Consider the following 27721-nt stretch of genomic DNA (forward strand, 5'->3'; position numbering starts at 1 on the left):
TCTTTGTTCCGCAATACTGGACCTTCTTCAAAGACAATCGAGTGAACCAACAATTGTACCAGCGAGACCAAATCCACTTGTCCAACAGAGGTACTGCCATGCTCCTTAGGAATATAGACCAGTACATAAGACTTATAAAAGGGGTTAGGCATGAGTCAGACAACTGCTTGTATTGTGGAGAGCACGGTCATGTAACACAGCGGTGTCTGCATGGAAAACAGATTCGCTGCCATCTTTGTAACGAACTAGGACATAAGCAAAAGTTGTGCACATACCAATAGGTAGAAGGCTATGATGTACAGGCCTGTGCAACACATATCCAGCAACAAAATGCATTAGAATATGTGTATACTTTTCAATGCAATAATTATAATTCTATAAACAGGTTTCAGGCACTATCTGATTTGTGTACAAAGTGCAACTTGTTAACATGTAAACAACTGTGTGATACTGTTCAAGTTACTTCTCCCTCTGAGGCCCCCCAAGTGTCTAATATGTCAATGTCTTCTTGTATGTATGTAAATCAGTCTCATATTGAACATTCTCAAATATCCACTACATGTGGTCATGGTACAACAGATGGATCTTGTATGTTATCTTCTTCATATGTTTATGTAAATAATCAAGGCAATGTAAAGAAATCTGTCAAGTCTAAAAACAATACATTGCATACTGCCTTGTCTGAAGATCAATCCTCTGATCAAAATTTTCATGTATTTGGCCTCCTCAAAAGAGGTCTGCAAGTAATCAACCTAAATATTCAACACATCATTCCTAAACTGAATGAGATAAAGTTAATATTACAGCAAACTAGATCAGTCAATATTCTAGGTCTATGTGAAACCTTTCTTTCCGACGATACTGATGATTTGGCTCTCCAAATACAGGGGTTCAACTTTGAAAGAAAAGATAGGGAATCCATGGGGGGTGGGGGTATTCTTCTCTATGTAGACAGTTCCATTAGTTATAACAGACGTGTTGATCTAGAGACTATTGGGGTAGAGAGTATCTGGATCGAAGTAACCCTTGCCCAATCAAAGCCAATACTCTTATGTTCGGTTTACAGGCCACCTAGTTCCACAGCTGATTGGATTGATAGATTTGAGGTTCAAATTCAAAAAGCATTACTTAAGGAAGATTTAGAAATTATCATATTAGGTGATTTTAACATTGACTATATGAAAACTCCACCATAAACATGGATGAGTAGCTTTGAAACTTACAACTTTACTCAATTAATTAACACCCCAACTAGAGTAACGGATAAAAGTGCTACTATCATTGATCATATCTATACTAATAAACCTGAAAACATAAGTGAAATTAAGGTACCAGTGTATGCACTGAGTGACCACTACCCAGTCTGTATAACTAGACATGTTCCGAAATCATCTAAAAATGGCCAACACATTGAAATTCAATACAGGGACTTCAAACAGTTTGATGAGGAAATGTTCTTAAATGATTTAGTTTGCAAACCTTTCCAATCAGTCTGCACTATAGCTGATGTCAACACTGCCTTGGACAAATGGTATCAGATGTTCAATGCAGCCTTAGACAAGCATGCCCCAATTAAAACAAAAAGGGTTAAACACCAAATTACACCCAAGTGGATCACCCCTGAGATCAATGAGGCTAGGCACCTAAGAGATAATTTCCACAAGAAAAAAGACATCAAAAGCTATAGAAAGTGGAGAAATAAAACTAAGCACCTGATAGATAAGGCAAAAGAGAACTACTATAAACAGGCTATTAATGAAAGTAAGAGTACCAAAACTTTGTGGAAGCATCTAAAAGAGCTGAACCCATGCAAGAACAGTTGTCTTCCCCCTAGACTTAAGCAAAATGATGATATAGCAACATCTGTACAAGACATTGTGGAAATGTTCAACAATTTCTTCATAAGCATCTCCAGTAAGAGTATTCAGAACCAGACTAATATCCCAATTGAACTTGATGCTCTTCTATTATTTATAAAAGCTAAAATTCCTGATGATAATTATTTTTCAATAGCTAATGTTAGTGAAGCTGATGTTTTTGATATGCTAATTAAGGTTAATATTAATAAATCCTCTGGATTGGATGGTATTGGTCCACAAATTCTTAAAATTGCCGCACCAGTAATAACAAAGTCACTAACGCATATCATAAATTTAAGTATAATGAGTGGTAATTTTCCAGAAACACTGAAATGTGCAAAGGTTACACCTATCTTTATGAAAGGAGAAAAGGAGGATCCAGGAAATTACAGACCAATATCAATTCTACCTGTATTGTCAAAACTATTTGAAAAGCATGTAGCCATTCAGGTCTATAAATTTTTTGAAACATACTCTCTATTTCATAAAGCTCAATCAGGATTTAGAAAGTACCACTCGTGCCAAACAGAACTTACCAAATTAATTGATCTTTGGCTGAAGGAAATGGATAATGGACATATGACTGGGATTGTTTTCCTTGACTTCAAGAAAGCCTTTGATCTTGTTGATCATGAAATTCTGCTGCAAAAGTTGAACTGTTACAGATTTGACAATCCTTCTTTAAACTGGTTTAGATCATACCTAAACCAAAGGTCTCAACAAGTAAGCATTGGTAATATTAGCTCTCAAACTTGCACTATTCATTCAGGAGTCCCTCAAGGCTCAGTTTTGGGCCCTCTCCTCTTCCTTATCTATATCAATGATCTACCATTAAATAATGAATCCACAAACACAGATTTGTTTGCAGATGATGCAACTTTGTATACATCTAGTTCTGATACTGAAGTTATCCAAATGAAATTAAACTCAGACCTTATCAGAGTCCAAAACTGGGCACAACAAAATAGGATGGTAATTAATGAAGGTAAAACAAAATGTATGATTTTGGGGACATCACAAAAGCTACACAAATCAGGGAACCCAAAACTGTCTCTTGCAATAAATAATCATCCATTAGAAAATGTCAAACATGAAGGGCTTGTAGGTGTGTCTGTAGATAATAATTTATTATGGAATGACCATATTGATAAGCTTTGTAAAACACTGTCATCCAAAATTGCCCTTCTCAGCAGAATCAAGAAATATTTACCTATGGAAACTCGCAGTCTATACTACAAGTCATATATTCTTCCAACAATGGATTATTGTTCTAATGTATGGGGAAACTGTGCCAAATCTGAGCTTGACAGGATTTATAAACTTCAGAAACGAGCAGCACGTGTAATTTTAGATGCATCTGTTGATCATCCCTCAAAAGCATTATTTACATAACTCAAATGGTTCACAATATATGACAGGATAGATTTTCACAAGGCAGTTCTTTTATATAAATGTCTACATGGAACTGCACCAGAGTATCTTCAAGACTTATTCAGCACAATACCAGTTGAGATCAATATCACATGGAAACCTTCTAATACCAAAACCAAGAACAGAGCAATTTAAAAAGAGTTTTCAATACTCTGGTACATTTCTGTGGAATAAGCTTCCACTACATGTAAAATCTGCTGAAAATATTAGAGTATTTAAGAAAAGATATCATGAGCATGTATGTGTTTCTAACAGATAATGGAATTTAGTATTTTAACACTAAACATGTTAAAATAAACAGTAATTATTGCCATCTTCATATAATGTGCATTGTTATACTCTCCTTAAGAGGGCCTCAAGGGAGAATAGTCCTTGACTAATGAGTCACCCTCTATAAATAAAGCATTATTATTATTATTATTATTATTATTATTATTATTATTATAAAGATATCATATATTATGTAAGCTGTTATGATAAATAGTTGTCAGTATACTGTATATAAACAGTCTGGTGAAATAGCGATCAATGAAAACTTCTGGCAAATGCTAACAGGTGGCAACAGAGAATGAAATAAACACCAATTAAACGTCTTCCTGTGTGAAAGTCACATTCTAATCCTTTAATTCCGTTTCAGTGTAAACATTATAATCACAACATATTCTGTTCATTGAAAACATGAAAAGAGTCAATCGACTGTCACATCGAAACCCATGAGTACTTCTGTGAGAACCTAATTACATGTACATGCCAGCTTTGTTTTGATCAACAACTTAGGGAAGTGTTTGTTGCATTAAAAAAAAAATCGATTACAAGAGACCTCGGGTGCTGGATTAAGGGTCTTGGAGCTGCCTTTGACGTAAAGCAAAACAGTAACAGAGACAACGACAATGATAGTGACTTCGAATGTTTCAGTGAAACTGATGTCATTAATGCCGAGGCTGTTTGGGAGAAATTCATACAGACTCATGGTCCTGAGATGGGCGTTTCTCTTGATGATATGGAGGAGTGGATTTGTGCTGACAATGATTGCCCCACAGCCGAATACATGTCAGATGAAACTATAATTATTTCTATAGCAAACAAATTTGCAGCAGAAGACAATTCTAACTGGAGTAACACAAGTGTTGAAAGTGATGCAGACGCAGATGTTGCACCCCCACCCCTCTGCACAAGAAGTAATCAAATATTTTGATATTGCCATAAGGTGGCTGGAGACCCAAAATGTTGACTACGTAAAGCTCATGCAGTTGAGAAATCTGATGGATTTTGCTCGACAGCAGAGAAACCAAGGAGTAAAACACACAAAAAAAATAGATTTTTTCAAAAAGTGAATTGATATTTGTCAAGCGTGGCACAAACGGCAAGTATTAACTTGTTCTAATTTATGTTGTTTTAAATTTGTAGACCAATTAAATATGTTAGTACTGATTAACCCTTGGTTTTTTTTGTTTTCCATTTTACTTCTATTGCATTCAAATCTATCTATCTATCGTTTGATTGACACTGTTTCTCGAAAAGAGTCGATCTTTTGTATATAAAGAAACGTCTAATTTGGATCAAACAATAAAACTAGAATGTATCCAATTCAACATAAAAATCAGTAACGTAGTACACAATATGTGAAGTGGTACACATGTTAAGCGAACAGAAACCACGTGGAATAATGTTTTCGATGATCACCTCAATATACTGTAATTTATCCTGAAATTAATGTTGTCCTATGAGGAAATAATAAAGTACACCGTTATGAAGAGATATTTATTAACAGTTAATCTCAGAACGATTATAAAGTGAGTATTCAACAGTATAATGTGCCTACCCTCCCCCCTTATTTCTCCGTTATGTCGTCAATCACTTTATTGGTTTTGGGTTTATTTTATAGGTCCCTCGATAACTCATGCCTCACTTATAGTGCGGTCGATGTTTCTGGACCCCGATGTGCGCGAGTTATCGAGGGAGTGGTGTAGTAATGGATGTCACTATGAACTGCCTCAGTATAACATGGACCATATCACACAGCTACAGCAATGGATGTCACTATGAACTGCCTCAGTATAACATGGACCATATCACACAGCTACAGCAATGGATGTCACTATGAACTGCCTCAGTATAACATGGACCATATCACACAGCTACAGCAATGGATGTCACTATGAACTGCCTCAGTATAACATGGACCATATCACACAGCTACAGCAATGGATGTCACTATGAACTGCCTCAGTATAACTTGGTCCATGATATGACACAGATGTAGTAATGGATTTCAGCTGTAGCAATGGATGAAACTATGAACTGCCTCAGTATTACAGGGTCCATGATATAATAATAATAATAATACTAATAATAATAATAATAATAATAATAATAATAATGATGATGATATAATAATAATAATAATAATAATAATAATAATAATAATAATAATGACCTTATTTAAAGAGGGTAACACAATTAGCTAAGAACTAATCTACCTTGAGGCCCTCATACAAAGGAATTTATTTATTTTAGCTGCACCTCTGAAGCCACTGGATATATTGGGTTTGGAAGAAGGAAATAGAGTGGGCATTTCTAATCTCAACTGAAATACTATTCCAGAGCAGAGTTCCAGAGTATTGGGGTTGCGTTAATGTGAGGTTTTACAGTATTCTACTTTTTTGAGGGAACAACCCATTGGCACATATACGTGTATTCATGTCTAATGTATATGATGAATAGGGTATCAACACCATTTATTATCGTGCCGTTGTGGCATGCAGTTCATCTATAATGCAAGTAATTCCATTGAAAAATTGCACACAGATTTACAATATTCAATATTTTTTCCCCCCGATCATTGTATCTGAATTCAACGTCTAATATACAGCATGAACTGAGTATCAACACCATTTACTTGCCGTCTGATATCGTACCGTTGGGGCTTGCAATTAATCGATAATATATGTAATTCCATTGCAAAAATTGCATACAAATTTCAACTATTGAATAATTTTGTCACACATCATTATGTGTCTGAATTCAATGGGAAAATTTAACAGCAAAATTTGGTTAAGAAAGACAAAGCAGGTGTATGGTTCATTACGTTCCCGGGTCTATGAACGGTGTCTGTACAAATTTCATACTGCTAAAATTTTCTCAGATGCGTTTCCGTGTACATTTATCCATTGCAAATTTTCAATAATTAATGCTTGAATGCCTATTCGTTTGAACGACTACAGCAAGAATAATTTACAACCAACACATGCTTTCAGAGTGCATATAACTTTAACTTCAGATTTTATGAATATCGAAAGAAAAATGTGAAAACTACTTTACTAATCATTGCACAAAGTGCAGAGAATGACTTGCATTTGTTAACTTACTTTTCCATAACGGTAAAATATTTTTATAAAAAAATAGGAAATTAATAACGAGTTGATAAACAAACACTATACCCATGTAAAACCAGAGAACTAAGTGCAGTAGGCCTGCAATGGTCATGAGTCACTTTTATTAAAAAAATGTAAGCTGAACACATGTACATTTTCATACCCTTTCAATTTCCAGCTAATAAAGAGGACATTATTTACTGGTCAACTGATTGCGTCTAATAACACCACCAAGCCCAGCAAACATGCTGGCGGCTTTCGTTTCTTGATGTTTATTAAATTGTGAAATCTTTTATCAACCACCGCATTGTCTGCTGCTTGGTTGTGTATGCAGTTAAAGAAGAAACACATGTCGGCTATTGTTTGAGCAACGATTGTATACAGAATTAATTGAAGACAATCACAAAGACGACTTACTGGCTTTACTCATGGATCAGTAATAAATAACATTTCCGATAACGTTTATTTTGTCATAACACTTCAAGAACCTGGTGAAATTGTTAAATTTCAGAAGCCAAGCCACGACTGTATTAGAATCGAATTCATACGCGAACTCTTCCCCAAAATGATAATAAACATTTCACACACTACTTCTCGTACTTTAGAAAAGTATTTTTCTGGGTATGAGAAAAATACAAGATCATGCATTTAAATTTTCAAGAACTACACCACGATTGTATTATATATCATATTATATTCGAATTCATACACAATCTCTTCCCCAGAATGATAATATATTTTTTTGTGCAAAGTGCAGAGAACGAATTGTGTTGTGAACTTTCTTTTCCATAATGGTAAAATATTTTTATAAAAAAATAGGAAATTAATGATGAGTTCATAAGCAAACCCCATACACATGTAAAACCCGAGAACTAAGTGCAGTAGGCCTGCAATGGTCACGAGTCACTTTTATAAATTTTTTAAAGTTGAATGCATGTACAATTTCATACCCTTTCAATTTCCAGCTAATAAAACGGACATTATTTACTGGTCAACTGATTGTGTCTAATAACACCGCCAAGCCCAACAAACGTGTTGGTGGCTTTTGTTTTTTTATGTTTATTAAACTGTGAGAATCTTTTATCAACCACCGCATTGCATGTTGCTTGGTTGTGTATGCAGTTAAAGAAGAAACACATGTCGGCTATTGTTTGAGCAATGATTGTATACAGAATTAATTGAAGACAATCACAAAGACGACTTACTGGCTTTATTCATGGACCAGTAATAAGTAACATTTCTGATAATGTTTATTTTGGCATAACACTTCAAGAACCTGGTGATATTGTTAAATTTCAGAAGCTAAGCCATGATCATATTATACTAAAATTCATACATGAATGCTTCCCCCAAAATGATAATAAATGTTTTACACACTATTTCTCGGAGTTAAAAAAATCTTCTTTCCTGGTACGAGAAAAATGCACATACATGTATTTAAAATTTCAGGAACCATGCCACGATGATATTAAACTCAAATTCATATGCGATCTCTTCCCCATAATGATAATACATTTTTTATACACTATTTCATGTACTTAGAACAAAAAATATTTTTCCATGTGCAAATGAATATACAAAATTTCAGAAGCCATGCCAAGACCGTGTTATATCTGAATTTGCATTATAGTGCAGTGCGTTATAGCAGGTTTGCACTGTATAGTCAGATGAAATAAGTCTATTCTTAAGACAAGAAGAACCGTTTAATAATTAATGTTACTTTTAGACAAAGATATTAAATGAAGATATTAAATGCTTTGAAGTATGTAGCTTTCTTACTATGTACATTAAGTCCCCCTCTGGTAAGGTCACCTGTCTTATAAGACCACTTTCCCAGTGCAGAAGTGGTGGCCGTGTATGAGGGGGACCACTGTATGTGTAACACTTGTAGTCATGAATCACACTGTAATGTGCCAGGGTAGTGTAACATGGTCCCTTGATATAATACATGCATAGTAAAGAATCTCACAATCAAATGCGTTGATATAACACAGGTTGTCATGAATCCCATTCTACTGATTCAATTTTATTTGTTATATTTCTTTATTTTTCTGTAACAAGATATACTATGATTTCCATACATAGTGTTTTTTAGTGTTGTTTTTGTTGTTGCTATAGTTATGGGTTTAACTATAGTTTTCAGCACATGATGGAAAATACATGGTGGAGGTGGAGGATGAGCCTGGAAAATCCCAGGGAAGAATCACAGACCCATGGGAAGCTTATGGCAACTAAGTTGGTTGAGCTTAAGACTCAGATCCACACACACAAAGATGAGATGTCAATGATCAGTAACAGGGAACACCTTAGACCACTCTGAGTCATCCAAAGTTCCTAGTGTTGTAGAAAGGCACCAATAAATGTACCAGTATATATTCAAAATAATGGAGGGGGGAACAAGAATGTGGAAAACACAAGTGTTTCTTGGGATTATCCACCAATTTTTATAATCAAAGAATGGAAAATATCAGAATTAGTGTACAGAAAAAAAAAAGAAATACTCTTGTGATTACTGACTTCAAGAATATTTTAACATACTTACATTAATAACAGTCAGTGCCATAACGATTATTCCCAGTATAGGATGGGCCTTTTGAAGATCTGTCCAACCACCTCCCTGAAGAATAAACAGACAGTTCTTATTTGACAGCAATACATCAGACGCAAATATTTTGAATAATAATAATAATAATAATAATAATAATAATAATAATGAATGAAAAATGACAAAAAAGAAACAAAATATTACTACTGCTGCTGTTACTACTACTACATCTTGAAAGACCAATGCTATGCGAGACCACCTGTCTTTACAGAGCAGATTCTCACTGCATAGATTTATCGATTATAAATTGTTATTACCTGTCATGACAGACCACCTGTATTGAGGGACCATTATTTTCTGGCAGTAGGTGCTGGTCTTACAAGACAGGTTCTGCTCTTTGTGTGTGTGTTTATGCATGTGTGTGTGTGTGTGATTTAAATTTTTAACGTAGCTTTTTTTTGAAAATTCAGTCATATCACTATGATGTCTGCAGTATGGCAGTTTATATTGATGTATAGCACTGGGGCATCATGCTGCAGACATGTAGCATCATGTCCTATCCAGTCACATTATCCTGACACCAGGTCAACCAGTCCTAACACTAACCTCATAATGCTGAGTGCCATGTGAGGCAGCTGGTAGTACCATTTTTACAAATATTTGGTATGACTCAGCCAGGGTTCGAACCTGTGACCTCCCGCATCTGAGGCAGAGGCTCTAACCACTTAGGCCACTGTAGAAGTCACAGGTTCAGCTGTATTACTTCTACTAAATAGTCAGAGTTATTAGTTATCACAGGCACATAATATAAGCTTCATATTTAAATTGGCCAAAACATCAAAATTTCACATGTCTAAGAATGAAGGCTGCAGGTTTTAGACCCTTCTAATACACGACACCATGATGCATGTTACTGTACATGATTATAGGTGCATCATGGTTTGTAGCAAACCAGGGATCCATGGTAAATCAGTTGGTAGAGTGTCAGATTCATAATCCTAGAGTTCTGGGTTTGATACCCACCCAAGCCAGCATGGGTCAGTGCCCTTGGTTTGTCCTTTGAAAAGGCATCCAGCTCTCATCTCCTTGTTGTATATAAATATGTCCAATCACATGTTAAAAGTAGTTACCTCACCCTCACCATCATAAATAAATGTACTATTTACTCCTTGTTTCACTTTTCCCACTGTAAATACCCTATTGGTACTGTTTCTTACTGATATGCACACTCAGTATTTTAAATGATCAATTACTTGATTTTCTGACTGAATGCATCACATGCTCATGTTCATGTACATTATATTGCAACAAGCAGGATATGCATATGGATTTTGCTCTTGTTTCATTTTGATTACCCCATTCAAACTAACCTTAGCTAACCATACTGGGATATCATTAAATTTTTATTAAAAGTAGTTCTAATCATTAAACACACTTGCCTGAGTCAAGTACATTTTTCTGCATTTTACCCCTCTAGGTGTTGCAGTACATTTACCCCTGCCACTCTGAAATGTTTAAAAACCCTAGCTGCACACCATCATCAATGTTTCAAGGTTTACACTGGTACATTGCCCATTCTAACTCTCGGCTATTAAGGCATCTATAAAGAAGTCTCAAGAAATTTGTTCCCTGAATTCTGTAGGTGCTTTAGGGTAGATCAGTATCATGAACCAGTTCTGAACATGGTCCAGACTTTTTTGTACTTAATTCTTCTTATCAGCTCTTGGTGGCTGATTCGATTGGATGTTTTCATAGTATTTGTTATTTCAGAAATCATTTAAAATGTACCAAATGGTCATTTAATCTGTCAAGATTGCAGGTTGCTTCCTGAGTCTGATAAACCTCTTTCTGTTTCCTGTATGATGGGGTACCTTATGAAGTCATCATCCTGCTGTTCTTAAAATACCATTCAAGTAACCAGACTGGTTTCCTAATTACCAGCTCTGGTACCATATTCCTCTCTAAAAGGTGGTGACAGACATTTTTCCATCAAATGCTCCACACAGAATACTGCCACTAATGCCTGCAATATCACCCCTCTTCCTTTCCACTGCTCCTTCTGTCTGCACGCAAAGGAAAGATATCATCTGTTGTGAGGTGACATTGCTGCCTCAATTTCCTTCAAATGTCATTGGTTACTGACCTGTCCAGCTGAGGCCTTAAGTCTCTCAATTTTGCTGACTTAGAATCTGTAAATCAGCACAGTCCAGGGTCAACAGAGTATATGTGTTTCATCTAGTATTAGTTCTTTACACATAGAGCCACCTCTCCATCTTAAGTTGAACGGGAACAGTTTAGGAGTTGTGTCCCTGGCATATTCTACTCAAATGTCTCCATTATAGAATTGTCTTATACTGAAATATCTTTGGAAGCGATCTTTTTTAATTTTGATTTGGTTCGGTTATCAATGGGTGCCACTGCTGCCACCAAATATGTAATGTGGTCAAGGTGAAACTGTTTCTGTTGTTCTTTTTTTAAAGACTGAAAGAACTGATTTTTTTGTGCAATGAAAATTAGACCAAATACAAACTGACATTTTAAAATCTGGTTTAAGTGTTGAGTTTAGTAGAAGAGTGTTGAGTATAGAAAGATTTTTAGAAGAGGGTGAAGAGAATCATAAAAGCTATTACAGTGAAACCCGCTCAATAGCAAAAACCAACTAAACCAGCTAAAACTTTCGGCTTTTAAGTTTTTTCTAGTTTACTGAAGTTCTTAATTTTCAAATACAATGAGATACAATCAATTATGTCTCCTCAATTATAACATAATGTACCTGGGCATATATTGGTAAGGGCCTATTTTATGTTTTATTTTATCGTATTTCTAATGATATTTATAGCATGAGATTTGACACAAGTTTTGTTTTGGCACATGCATTTCAACTATAATGGTAATAAACACAACTTGATTAAATGCATTTGTATTTTCATGGTAATAAACATAACTTGATTAAATGCATTTGTACTTTCATGGTAATGTACATGACATTATAAAACTGCATTTGTACTTTCATGGTAATAGACATGGCTTGATAAAATGCATTTGTACTTTCATGGTAATAAACATAACTTGATAAAATGCATTTGTACTTTCATGGTAATAAACATAACTTGATAAAATGCATTTGTACTTTCATGGTAATGTACATGACATTATAAAACTGCATTTGTACTTTCATGGTAATAGACACGACTTGATTAAATGCATTTGTACTTTCATGGTAATAAACAACTTGATAAAATGCATTTGTACTTTCATGGTAATAGACATGGCTTGATTAAATGCATTTGTACTTTCATGATAATATACATGACATGATAAAATGCATTTGTACTTTCATAATAATATACATGACATGATAAAATGCATTTGTACTTTCATGGTAATATACATGACATGATAAAATGCATTTGTACTTTCATGATAATATACATGACTTGATAAAATACATTTGTACTTTCATGATAATATACATGATATGATAAAATTGCATTTGTACTTTCATGATAATATACATGACATGATAAAATGCATTTGTACTTTCATGATAATATACATGACTTGATAAAATACATTTGTACTTTCATGATAATATACATGATATGATAAAATTGCATTTGTACTTTCATGGTAATAAACATAACTTGATTAAATGCATTTGTAGTATCATGGTAAGATAGGCATAGCTTGATAAAATTGCATTTGTGCTTTCATGGTAATAAACATAACTTGATAAAATGCATTTGTACTTTCATGGTAATATACATGACTTGATAAAATGCATTTGTACTTTCATGATAATATACATGACATGATAAATGCATTTGTACTTTCATGGTAATATACATGACATGATAAAATGCATTTGTACTTTCATGATAATATACATGACATGATAAAATGCATTTGTACTTTCATGGTAATATACATGACTTGATAAAATGCATTTGTACTTTCATGGTAATATACATGACATGATAAAATGCATTTGTACTTTCATGGTAATATACATGACATGATAAAATGCATTTGTACTTTCATGGTAATATACATGACATGATAAAATGCATTTGTACTTTCATGATAATATACATGACTTGATAAAATGCATTTGTACTTTCATGATAATATACATGACATGATAAAATGCATTTGTACTTTCATGGTAATATACATGACATGATAAAATGCATTTGTACTTTCATGATAATATACATGACTTGATAAAATGCATTTGTACTTTCATGATAATATACATGACTTGATAAAATGCATTTGTACTTTCATGGTAAGATACATGACATGATAAAATGCATTTGTACTTTCATGGTAATATACATGACATGATAAAATGCATTTGTACTTTCATGATAATATACATGACATGATGAAATGCATTTGTACTTTCATGATAATATACATGACATGATAAAATGCATTTGTACTTTCATGATAATATACATGACATGATAAAATGCATTTGTACTTTCATGGTAATATACATGACATGATAAAATGCATTTGTACTTTCATGGTAATATACATGACATGATAAAATGCATTTGTACTTTCATGGTAATAAACATGACTTGATTAAATGCATTTGTAGTATCATGGTAAGATAGGCATAGCTTGATAAAATTGCATTTGTACTTTCATGATAATATACATGACATGATAAAATGCATTTGTACTTTCATGATAATATACATGACATGATAAACTTGCATTTGTACTTTCATGGTAATAAACATAACTTGATTAAATGCATTTGTAGTATCATGGTAAGATAGGCATAGCTTGATAAAATTGCATTTGTACTTTCATGATAATATACATGACATGATAAAATGCATTTGTACTTTCATGGTAATATACATAACATTATAAAACTGCATTTATACTTCCATTGTAATCTCAATGACTTGACAAATTGCTTCTAGGCAGCAAATATGAGAGAACACTGTTACAAAAGTTAGAAACATTTTGCTAGTCTTCCAATGTAAATTATGAGGGAGAGAGACCTATTTTAAGTTCAAAAGTAAGCTAATTTAAGATCATTTAGTCGCATGGTACTAGAGACAGATGATCAACAATGACATATCTTTCATTCAAGTCTATAACACAAACTGTTAAGATTGATTTATATTATTTTAAATAAATACTTATGGTGAAAAATATTTTAAAATGTGATTTATCTAGTTTATATGAGGCTCATTTATCTAGTTTACCTATTAAGTTAAATTATGAAGTTTATCTACGTTTACTTCCTAATTTTATCTAAGGCTGATTTATCCGGTTTATCTAAGGCTGATGTTTTAGTTTAAGTTTGCTCATCAAGTTTATCTAAATTTACTTACCAAGTTCATCTAAATTTAAGGTTGATTTCATTTTTTTTAAAAGCTTTAAATCATTCATTATAGAAATATTGTTGATGCAGACTTGAAAATCATAGGAGACTTACCTCACTATAACTGCGAACCTCAACAAAAATTACAATAAAACCTGCAGCCACAAGAAAGAGGACTAAAACCATGCATGCACGATGAATCTGGAAAAAATAAAAAAATTAAAACTGAATTGCATGTATGACCAGATCATCATAAGAACTTCCAATAAAATGTAGAACGTTAGAAACTTAAAGCATGGGATGAAGAACCCTAAGTTTTGTGCAAGTTTTTGCTTGAGTTTTGTTTCTGGAAAGGGTGTATGCAATGACTAAGTGATATGGATCTGTGAAATATAGAGTATGTGAGGGATATGGAGTATCTAATTGGTACAGAATATGTTTTGATATGTAGAATCTCAGTGATACAGAGTATGTGAATGGTATGGATTATCTGAGTCATACAGAGAATGTGAGTGATTTGGATTATTCAAGTGATACAGAGTATTTGAGTGATATCCCAAACCAAAATGCATCCTTGCTGTTAGCTTGCCGCAAGCTTGTATCATCAAAGTAAGCTTTCCAATAAATATTTACTAGCTTGCGCAAGCATGGTACCATCTCTGACAATTTTCTTGCCAGCATCTGCAAGCTTGCAGTTTTTACAAGTGGTTGCAAAAACCACAAGCTTGTGCAAGCTGGTAAAAACCGTAAGCTTCGACATATTCATGAAAGTTTAACAAAGTCAAAAACTTAAAGCAATACATTTTATTGACCATTTCATTTCCAGCATATTGATTTGAGGCGTTAAAACCAGGCCTCATATATGGTCATGTATAAATATATAGAGCTAGTAGATAAAGAATATGATATATTCTTTGATAAGCTGATGCCTGAATAATGTATCGCTTTAACCCTGAGCATGCTGAAAAACACCTTCAAAGTCAAAGAAAGGTAAAAGAAAAGACACAGTGACATACAAATTTCAAATATTTTTATTAACCACTTTCAATGTTATTAGGCCTCATTGACACAGATAATTTTTGATTAACAATGTTTGCACACACAACTAACTCAATAATATCTTTAACAGGTACTGCTATGCAAGTATTTGTCACATTCCCAGATCTTATGTTTGTTAATTTTGACTTTATAAAGTCTGTGTTACCCTGGGTGAAAATACACTCTTCATCTAAGTCTATCTGTAAAATGATGGCCATATATGTAGCAAAGTACTGGTACTGACCAATTCTGCATGAACACAGAGGACAACATTTAACAAAAAAAAAGAATTTGCCCACAACAGATAGTATTCTGTGAGAAGTACATAACAGTATGAATTCCTGTAATTTGCATTATATCTAAATACAATGATATAAAACACCATTCAATAAAATTTTATAAAATATGTAACATTTTCCTAATGAGTTCTTCAGTTTCAAAGCTAAAGCAGAGTGATATTTTGCTTCCAAGTTACACAAGTTTTGTCCACCTATCATGTATATGCCACTAGATATAGTTTCTGTAATTGTGTAATGGCATTTAGTACTTGTAAGTTTACGGTAAAAGTACCCTAAAGTGCTTTCTTTTTTAATCTGTTCTGCAAGAACTGGTAATTTAAGCAAAGCTGATACTGCATTTGCTATCTGCACAACACAATTTTGTGTTCCATGAAAAAGTTTTATCTGTTTTCCATTCATGCTTTCAAATAAAAAACAGGAATACACACACAATGGTCCAAGTTGTTTTACAGTGTCAGGTAAATGCAGTATCTGATGTAAATTTTACTGACATATGCTTTTCACCATACAATAAAGAGAATAAGCAACAGAATTTTATAATAAGTTCTTCACTACATAGCAGCTGATCATGAGATAGTGAATCAAGGTTCAGTATAAATATAGATTCATAATTTCCTTCTTGAAAATCCCAAACATAACAGGTACTGAATAAAAGAACAGCCAGGCTCTGCACTCTGATGCCTTCCAGTACTGAGCATGATCTTTAATGCTCCTTGGATGCCGGTGAACAAAGTAGGGTGGTTTTATGCTTAACAGTCGACGATCTGCAACCTCCACAAAATCTGACACTGAAAATTGTTCGGCTGAAAATTTTGGGTCAGACCACAGTAAAAGTAGTCGTTTCACTATCTCCAAAAGTACAGTATGCATATAGTCTATAGCTGTTCCATTAATAATGTCAGTATTAACGTTAACCCACCAAGATGGTCCTTTGACTCCAAAAATTGGAGAAGAGGTTGCAAATGCATCTTCACCATTAGAGACAAACTCAGACTCCTTTTTGGACCATCTATCAAAGCAGTATCAAACGGAAACACCCATGTATGTCCATTACCAGTTTTGATAACATTACCTTCTTGCTTGCATTTAGGGCAACCATATTTTCCATTGAATTGTGTCATATTCATGACAATACATTTGGCAGGCAGATCACAAGTACCACACAGTGACATTCCACTCACAATGATTTGACATTCACAATGTGAACAATCTACTTGAATTCCATCCTGTTGGAAAAGTTTTAGAGTATCATGAAAAGGTTTTAGGAAAGTCGACATAGCTGGCTTTGATTTTCCGAACCACATGCCTAAAAATATCATATTTTCTTGCTTCATTCTGTCTTGACAAGGCAACTCATTGATTGCAAGAAATATGGGCCAAATGCTAATCTTTGATGATTAAACAATGGCACTCCATCAGTGTACCACATAAAAGAGATATTGTTTTTATTGTTTAAAAAGTCACCAGGTTTAGAATATTTCAATAAAGTTCACCATCATAGATATCCTCTATATTATCAGAGTGTTTTTTTGTCCTACTGAATTTATGCAACAACATCTGATGAAATCCCGGTCTTTTAAATAATTGTTCTAGTTGGTAAACTAATGGAATCTCAACAAAATATGATACACTATTCTTGTTATTCAAACCATGATCACATACTGGACACCTTTCAACTGTTTCTTTCAAGAGAAATTCACAATCTGCACAATATGTATGAAATTTCAATGGTGCCTTAAGCTTACTGAAATAGGCCTTGAACTGGTAAAGAGATTTGTGAATAATATTTGTTGCCAGACAGTGGAAAGAAATTAATGTAAGTAGATCAGCTAAACACTCTCCAGTGATATTGTGCCTTAATGCAAATGACAATACAAGAATTGCACTTTGAGCCAAAGTTATGGAGGCACCATTGTATATTGGCTTCTCATCACCATCCTTGTGATGTTCATATATGACTTCTTTTTCAACACTTTGTTGAGGAAATGACGCTTCATCATTGTCACAGTCATACCAATCATTGTCACAGTCATACCAATCATTGTCACAGTCATACCAAGCATTGTCACAGTCATACCAAGCACTGTCACAGTCATACCAATCACTGTCACAGTCATACCAATCATTGTCACAGTCATACCAAGCATAGTCCTCACTGATTACTTCAAACCATTCATTTTGTTCAGCCTTGCTACTGCCATCAGATAGAAAATTGTCACTTTCATTACACGAACCAATGGATAAAGCATCTCCAATTCTGAAATACAAGAGATAAGATTTTATCATTGAATTTTGAGATATATTAATCAAGATATCTGACCATGGAAGAATATGAGCCCTTGGGTTGGAAACAGTTCAAATGACAATAAGCGAACTGGACTATAAGTTAAGTAATGGACCATATCTTGAAAGAAATATGTACATAAATGTATCATGAAAAAGTAATTATAGTTGTTTTTTGTTTAAATGCTACAAAATGTTGCATTGGATAGGAAATAAATCTTATTTTGAGCAAAATATCAATTTAAAGTATACTGTCCTGAGAAAGAATAAATAAATATTTGCCATGCAATATAAACCTTCATTTTAAAACGAGTTTCAAGTTCAACCAATAAAATGGCGAAACAGCGATGGTATTGTGCTTACAGAAAAGTCGAATATATAAATAGAATTTAACCATAAGTGCAATATAAACATACATTTCAGCGTTCAGCGTAGGATCAACATTTGGCAGTCCAAGCTCAGAATCCTCACAGCTAGCACTCGACTCGAGGCCTCAGCATCATTGAAGCCATTTTCTAATTCAAAGGAGGTGGCTTCAGCTTGTTTGATTTCCATTTTATACACCATTTTGTTGTTTTAGGCGCAGCTTCCAGTGGGTCATCGGCTTGAAGATGACTATTGTAACCAGACCTTTTCCTTTTATTCATTTCGATCTATCTAATCTAATCTGTACGAAAAACATTGTTTGCGAATATCCTCTTCAGCAAACTGCCCCTATCACAACTCTCATCGGGCTTTTCCCAGAGAAAATCCAATGATATTCGGGTGTTTCCATATAATTTACCGTAAATCCTAGATTGTTATTTGCAATTTTTCTATTTATTTGTTTCATAATTTACAATATAAAAGATCTGTACTGACAATTTTCAAAGCAAATGTGATCACATAATCATAAAGAAAACAAGTCCATAACGACATTTAGTTTAATTAAAATCCACAGACATTACCGGAGGAAGCTGATCAGATTCACTAAATATGCATCAGCAACAAAGATCCTGGTTGGTTCATGTTCTTAGGATTGTTGCAGCTTTTCATTGGATTGGTGGAACTTGTTGCTGCAATTTGAAAACTGAACCTGCTTCATACTTGAAAGAGACTGGAATATTTATTTAGAAAAATATCTTTATTAGCCTTCAAAATGACTCAAAATTCGACTGTTTACTGTTGGTTTGACTGGGATGATGATACGACCAGCGTGAATAGCCTAAATATAGTGAAGGAACCGAGGAAACCTTGGAACGAGTATTTTCCTGGAGAAGAAATAACCGCCAACTTGCCAAAGTATGGTCTTTGGAAAGGAGTGATTGTCGAGATCAGCAGTAAGTTTAAAGTAGATATAGACAAATTAGAAGTAGAAATTGACAAATTTTATTTAAATTTAAAGTTGAATTACAGAATACAAAATTTTATCTCATTGGAGATATTTTACATATTCTGCTAAAAGAGATGCCGACATGGACATCAAGTATGGTGTGACGTCATTCTAACGGCTTGAAAATATGTTACGCTGCAAAAGTGTGTCAGTATTTGGAACCATTATCGGCAAACCATATTACAATTTCATGACCTTTTTCTTTTTACAATCACCAGATATGTAACTTTAACAGATCTGATCACCAGCTTAAGAGATATAAACTTAGAAATATCTGAATCACAAAACTGTCATGCAAGTAGACATCTTTATGTTTTAAAATTCAATCACAAAACACTTCAGAATATAGAAGTATGAATAAAAGTGGCTTTGTGATATTCTTTTAAATTCTTAATTAAGAATAATTTTAAATTGTCAATACTTTGACTGCATTTAAAAGAACTATATATATATATATATATATATATATATATATATATATATATATATATGCTCATATCAGATACCCAGAGAAAAATACTAATTTGATTATATGAAACCAATGATTTTCATTGTCGATTCTATAAGGTTTTTTTTGTTAGTTTTAGAGTTGAAGAAAGATCTGGAAAAGAAGACGAAAGACAGGCAACTGCAGGCCAAGATGGTGCAATGTGAAACATCCCAGTGCAGTAAGCTTAATACATCAATTATATTAAATCAATGTGACAAATCATTGCAATTGAATTGCTGAAATTTTTTTATATTTTGCTTCATTTACATAAAAACCACATTTTCATCCAACTGTCATAAAACTTGGTCAGAATTGTGATAGACATGAACCATCAAACAAGTTCTGACAGTAGGTGAGTCAGAAGAGGAATGTTGAATTTACTGCCTGTAATTAATTGAAATGTTTCCTATGTTTGGCCTCAATAATTTTCTGCCTTTTCTTTCAAACTTGGACCTGGTTGTTAGTCATCAGTGAGTTAGGAAAGGGTTCTCAGATTGGCCAGATCATAATAAAATGTTCCTCTTAATGGCCTTAAGTAATTGCAATTAATCCATACTCAGTTCATTGTCAGGACTATTTTGCCCTTGTTTTCAGAAACTGATAAAACTGACAAGAGAAAAAGGAAGGACGACAAGACAAAAAATTATACAGCAAATGATAATGAAAGACTTGAAGAGAAAAGAAGGAAGAAAGAGTTAGAAACAAATTAGAGGCAGTCAACAAACAGAAGAGGTAGTACAGAATAGATGTCTAGGTGGCATTTCAGATCCTGAGTCACATGTATCTTTTGGAAATGCATACAGAGATGAGAAAAATCAGCATGCAGGAAAAGACACACTAGATTTGGAGAGAGAAACAAGTAATACACTCAGCACAGATACATCAGCTTATGATGACAGAGATTTATATGGAGCAAGCACTGCATTTCGGCCATATATCCCTCCTCAGAATTATTCCTTTCTTGAAGATCTTTACAGGTCTCCTGGTAATTCTTATCAGATGCTACAAACATGGCAAGAACAATTTAATGATATGCACTTGAAAAATCAAGTGCTTGAAGATGAAAACTGACAATTAAAAGAAGAAGTTGAAATATTTAAGTCAGGCATAACAATGCTACCAGGTAAAACAAATTAACACATTTGTTTACTCATTTTATAATTTAGGCATATAACGTATGCTAATAGAAATTTTAAATGCATCAGCAATTAATGCCCAGCCATGGGTTGGTGGTTTTGACCAGGTTCTTCCTTCATAATCTTTCATGTGTTGAAAATAGTGTTAAATTCACATGATATCATAATTTAAAACCCAATGCCCTGCCTTTCTACATTGTTGAAGTTGTATTTAGAAAACAGAAGTGTACATTTTTAAATATTTCAGGTGATTAACTGAAGACTGAAGTATGTTAATGCTTTGATATTTTCTTTAGGCAAATTATTCTATATTACAATGATATTTCTAGCCACAAAGAAAATTGCACTTTTGGGTGAAACTTGACAAATTCTATGGATTTCTTTTCTGCAGAGGAACATGTTTAATTTTTTCCAGGTGTACCTGCTGCAACACCCACAAAAATTAACTTCTTAAAGCAGTTGACCAGTGCACTTGAGGTAGATATGATTTATTTTTAATCTGATTGTCATTTTCATCCAGTGATAAGTTTATGGTTGTTAGTATAACTGGTGGAGACACGTTCAGTTAAAGCTGTAAGTTCACAAGTTCTTATACAGGGAATGGTGAGCCGATATTCAGACCAAATCAAGCAGATTAGAACATTCCATGGCCTTATTATGGAGGTAAAGTAAATGAGAGCAAGAAATTGTTACATATTTCCTTTTCCTGCCAGATATTATTCTTCTATTTTATTAATAGTAAGACTTACATTATTTATTCAATAGGATTTGGTAGAACATTTTCAAGATGTTTAAGTTGAGGCAATGGACTAATGTGAAATATATACATGTAATGTGAATACCAAATCCATGATTAATAAACTTAAATAAATAAAAAGGTAGAGAAAAAGTTCTTTTCCAAAGTAAAAAATTAATCCATAATAAAGAGAAGCTTTGGGATGAGAGCTAACAATGAAGTAGGTATCTATCTGTTCATACCAATTTACATTTGCTACATTTTTAGGTAAAATACTGTGCTGCTCCAGGCCTGTTTAATGCACTCCTAATTATAGCCCCACATAGATTGTTTTGTTTAAAAACGACATCAAAAACTTTCATACCTGAAAAAAATTGCTGGTTTTGTCCCAAGGTAGATTCAAGTCATCACATAACGATACTTTATTAAAAATCCAAATGCTTAAATCACTCATATTTGGTGCACATTTTGCAAAATGTTACGTGGTTTCAAGGAGACATAATTAAAGCCACCAACCCCCCACCCTTTTTGGCAAATGCAAAGCCCTTGGCAGCATTAGACTACTATATATTTCACAGATTTAATATGAGGACAAGCTGTACATTTCAGAGTAAGCTACTTGCATAAGATCTGATTGAAAATCATAACTTTCTTGAAGTGAAACATTTGCCTCCTACATTACCAGTACATTGTGAAGCAAATTTAACTCTGACCATACAATATTCTTGTCACAGGAGGATTAAAAGTCTTGTATGTTACATTTTTCCAATAGTAATTTTCACAAACATGAAGAAAATTAATGCTATGGAATCATTTTCAAGATTGTCCTGCATACTGAAGTTCAGCCCCCAATTTGTCCCAAGCCAGTTTGACTATTTAGCCAAGCTGAACTTCAGACAGAGAACACAAGTGGCCAAAATCAAATGCAAGATAACACTTGTGATGAACAAGATTCCTGTGCCAAATCAGTACCAGTAAATACATGGGAGGAATCACAGATGGTGAGTATAGACATTTTGTTATGTATTCAAGGGTACTAAAAAATAGTGGGTCTTAACATTTCATCAAAAAAAAGGTGCCAAATATAATGAGTTCATATTTTATTCATTTTTTAAAATGATGTATACAGATCATTTTACGTTTCTCAATTTGCTGAATGGGACCAAAGATGAGAAGCAATTATTTTTTTTTGACATGCCTGAATTTGTAAGAAAAGTTTATGCAATATTCTGTATTGATGGTGGTCACCCAACCTGAAAAGTGGAGTCGTTTAATGAAGCACACAATAACACCAATAAGTGAGAATACTTTGTATAAGGTGAAGGCTTGTTTGGCAATTATTGTTAAGTGTACATTTTATTTCATCTCTTATTTTTCAGAGCAGTGGAAATCCCAAGATAAAGCTTGTGGACGACTATGATGTTTACCTAACCCAGGCCCAGCTGTCCCAAGCAAATCATATCTTCTGGATACATTTTTCACCAGAGATAGGCTGGCAAGATCCAGTGCACTTGGAGCAAGAGTGCACATAACAAGAAGGATGACAAAGCATCTGTTCCACTGCCAGCAGTAGTTTTGTCTTCTGTGAAACAATATGTTCTGCATATTTACAAAAGGCCAAATGGTGAACCATGCCTAACTGATGCTGTATTCAACGACATCATCAATCAGAAGTGTGCAACTGCACGGAGATCACTTAAGAGTCAATAAAAAAAATTTGTAGCATCATGTTTTCAATTTATTCCGATTATATTACATAATAACATACTTTATACTGCAACAATTGTATCATCATGAAAAGTATTCTTGAATGGTCTGTATATGTCATTTTTGTATTCTATATTTTGATAGCAATGGACCTAGTCTTGAGCTGAATTTAATTAATAGCTTGCACAAATTAAACTTAACATGACTATGGCTTTCGCAAGCTTGTTTGTTACATAATTTAAGCTTGCGCAGGATTGCATAAGCTTGTGGCTAGCTTGCAGTTAGCTTGCCATTAGCTTGCGCAAGCTTGCACCTAGATTGCAGTTAGCTTGCACAAGCTTGCAATAAAGAACCTTGCAAGCTTGACAGTTTATTCAGTGCAAGCTTGCACAAGCTTGCCGCAAGGTTCCAATTACTAGCTTGCATGATATCAGTTTGCGCAAGCTTGCATTAAGAGCTTGCGATTTCAGTTTGGGATGGAATGCTGGAATGACACAGAGTATCTCAGTGATACAGTGTATGTGATATACATGGAGAATCTGAGTGATAGAGAGTATGTGTGATATGAGTATTTGAGTGATATGGATTACCTGTGTGATAGAGAGTATGCAAGTGATACAGAATATGTGAGTGATATGGAGTATATGATTGATACAGAATATGCAAGTGATACAGAGTAAGCAAGTGATACAAAGTAAAGAGTAATACAGATCATGTGAGTCATATAGAATATGTGAATGTTATACAGTACTGGAATGATACGGAGTATGTATGTGATGTGGAGTATACGACTGATACAGAATATGCAAGTGATACAGAGTATCTGAGTGATATGGAGTATTGGAGAGATTTGTAGAATCTTAAGTATTTCTGTGATATGGAGTACCTGATACAGAGTAACAAACCATCTGGGTGATATGGAATACCCATGTGGCATAGAGTAACTGAGCAATATAGAGTATTTGAGTGATATGGACTATCTGAGTGACATGGAGCATATAAATAGTATGAAGTGTCTGAGTGATATGGAGTATCAGGGTGATATGGAGTATATAAATGGTATGAAGTGTCTGAGTGATATGGACTGAGTTACATGGAGTATATAAATAATATAAAGTGTGTGAGTGACATGAACTATCTGAGTGACATGGAATATATAAATGGTATCAAGTGTCTGAGTGATATGGACTGAGTTACATGGAGTATATAAATGGTATAAAGTGTGTGAGTGACATGAACTATCTGAGTGACATGAAGTATATAAATGGTAGGAAGTTCTGAGTGATATAGACTATTGGAGTAACATGGAGTATATAAATGGTATGAAGTATAGGAGTGATATGTACTATCTGAGTGACAGTATATAAATGGTATGAAATGTCTGAGTGATATGAACTGTCTGAGTGACATGCAGTATGTAAATGCTCTGAAGTTTATGAGTGAAACAGACTGAGTGACAGTATATAAATGGTATGAAGTATCTGAGTGATATGGCCTATCTATCTGAATGACATGGAGTATGGAAATGGTATGAAGTATCTGAGTGATATGGCCTATCTATCTGAATGACATGGAGTATGCAAATGGTATGAAGTGTCTGAGTGATATGGACTATCTGTCTGAATGACATGGAGTATGCAAATGGTATGAAGTGTCTGAGTGATATGGAGTGATTTACATGAAGTATATAAATGGTATAAAGTGTGTGAGTGATATGGAGTATCTGATAAAGAGTAAAATCACCTGGGTTATATGCAGTATCTGACTGACACAGAATATCTGTGATATTAAGTATGTGGCTTATCTGGGAGACTGATGCTTGGGTTATCAAAGTTTTACAGTATGTTACTATAAACCGGCTAAAGACTGATTAGCTTGCAGCAAAGTGCTTGTTTTGCACTGTGCATACAACCTTGATTGATCATAAGAACTCTCAATCTGTATCACTGCTAATTACCAAATAAACTTAAAAAGTATTAATAAATTGGATACAGTAAATTATTCCTTAAGCAGCATTTTCCATGATTTTGTTTCAAACTGTGGTAGCAAGGACATTTTTTTTCTGCAAACTAGCTGGACTAGATCATTCTGCTGTAATGTCATTTCTTTAAGACTGTCTTGGATATTAAATTATTTTCTCTTGTAATTAGTATGTGTCTCACTGTCATCTGATTGATTGTTCTAATGGGTTTCTTTCAGAAAAAAAAAATGCATTGGGTATAATAAGATCTCCTTCATGTATCCATCTGTCTGTCAAATAATGTATTTCCTCCTAAACCAATGGATCAATATTAAAAAAACTATTATATGATACCCATCCGTTAGCTAATTGTAAGGAAGAGGGGTTTTATTTTGGATCCCTCTCCTGAGAATTTTTTCATTTGTACTAGAATTCAATTATAAAATGTACAATTTTGTTCTTCTTACAAAATTATATATACGGTACATGCAGCTGAAGCAGGAAAACAAGTTGCATTGAGGTGTTAACACATTAACCCTAGTGACGACTTAACGGGGCAGGAGGTAGTAGCCTATTGCCAAGCTCTGTAGCGTCATGGTCATGCAAGATACACTAAAGTGGGTGGTATTATAGAAAGGTAGACAGATGTAGCTCTACAATGATACCAAATAATCTGGAATATCTAGGTGCACTACAAAATACAGATAAAAAAAAAACATTTTTTGGACCTGACTTTTTTTTACCCAGAATTCGCCTGTGGTCAGAAATCAGATTTTGTGTCCGGATTTTAGACTTTTTGGTCTCAGAGCTAAGGCAAAGCGGTATGAACTGCAAATAAACAGATGAGCCTTTGCAAAAAGTAAGATAAGATGGGCATTTGGAATAAAGAGTGGTCTCCATACAAAAATAATGGCTCCGTTTCGCAAAAAAAAAACAAAAAAAAAACAAAAAAACAAAGAACTCCAACTTTTACCCTTCTGCTCATGCACGAGTCAAATAGCCAATGAAAAACAATGTTTCTAACGCAACTAGGCAGTATGTTATTCAAAGATGACTGGGGATTTGGTGTTTTCGAGTCTATTCAGAAATAGCTTTCAAAATGTGTTTCCTACTCGATTTTCAGGCGAAAATGACAAAAAGCTCCAGGGGTTAATATGTTAAGGAACTTAGTTGAAACAAGGGGAGATAATCTAGGCCAACAGTCTATACAATTAAACAGCAATATTTTATTTGTTTTTTCTTTCACATCTTAATATGCTGTAATAATTATGTAGTCACAGCAGGGAGACATGATGCATAAGGAAAATTAAGGTACTAGGTGGAACATGAGAAATAATCTAGTGTAGAGGACATTTTGGTTTTAAATTAGGCAATATGTGAAAAACTTCAAGATCTAGGCAGAGAGCAATTTCTATTTTTTAAATCAGGCAATGTGTGAAAAGTTTCAGGATCCAGGTAGAAGGCCTATTTCAATTTAAAATAGGCAATATGTGAAAAGCTTCAGGATGTAGGCAGAAGGCAGATTTCTGTTTAAAATAGGCAATATGTGAAAAGCTTCAGGATCTAGGCAGAAGGCATATTTCTTTTTTAAATAAGGCAATATGTGAAAAGCTTCAGGATCTAGGCAGAAGGCATATTTCTTTTTAAATAAGGCAATATGCAAGAAGTTCAAAATCTAGGCAGAAGGCATATTTCTGTCTTAAATTATGCAATATCTGAATAGCTTCAAGATCCAGATAGAAGGCATATTTCTTTTTTAAATAAGGCAATATGCGAAAAGGTTCAAGATCTAGATGAATCTCTCCCTTGATAACTCACGCAGAACAGGGTCTACACACAGACCACACTATAAGTGAGGGTGCGAGTTATTGAGGGACCTACAAAAATTGAAAAAATCCACTAATACATCGAGAAAACCATGGGAGGGTAGGGAACTGGCTATTTAACAACTGAATCTTCCTTTTACAAACATGTCGATAATAATTGTTAATGATGCGCTTTTTCTAATGAAGTTGTCGGTTATTCTACATAAATAACATTCATTTTCAAAATGTCCAACATGTGAAAGATCGTTCCAAGTGGTTTCAACAACCATCACGTGTATGCAAAAACGTGTATTACATCACTGCTTTTTGTTTTAT

The 27721-nt window shown here is 33.9% G+C and overlaps 1 protein-coding gene across 1 annotated transcript in view; it reads right to left on the reverse strand.

The window, feature by feature from the left end:
- The window catches only part of LOC149784933 (ferric reductase 1-like), a 103235-nt gene that overhangs the window by 24327 nt on the left and 51187 nt on the right, over nucleotides 1–27721 (reverse strand). Inside the window, exons 11-12 of the mRNA XM_089978564.1 lie at nucleotides 14674–14760; nucleotides 9207–9281 (exon numbers count right to left, since the gene is read on the reverse strand). Of these exons, the coding sequence (XP_089834690.1) occupies nucleotides 9207–9281; nucleotides 14674–14760 (162 nt within the window). The remainder of the gene's footprint in view (nucleotides 1–9206; nucleotides 9282–14673; nucleotides 14761–27721) is intronic.

The sequence above is a fragment of the Sinohyriopsis cumingii genome, chromosome 13, assembly GCF_028554795.1.
Source record: "Sinohyriopsis cumingii isolate HCF-2022 chromosome 13, ASM2855479v2, whole genome shotgun sequence".
Lineage (NCBI taxonomy): Eukaryota > Metazoa > Mollusca > Bivalvia > Unionida > Unionidae > Sinohyriopsis > Sinohyriopsis cumingii.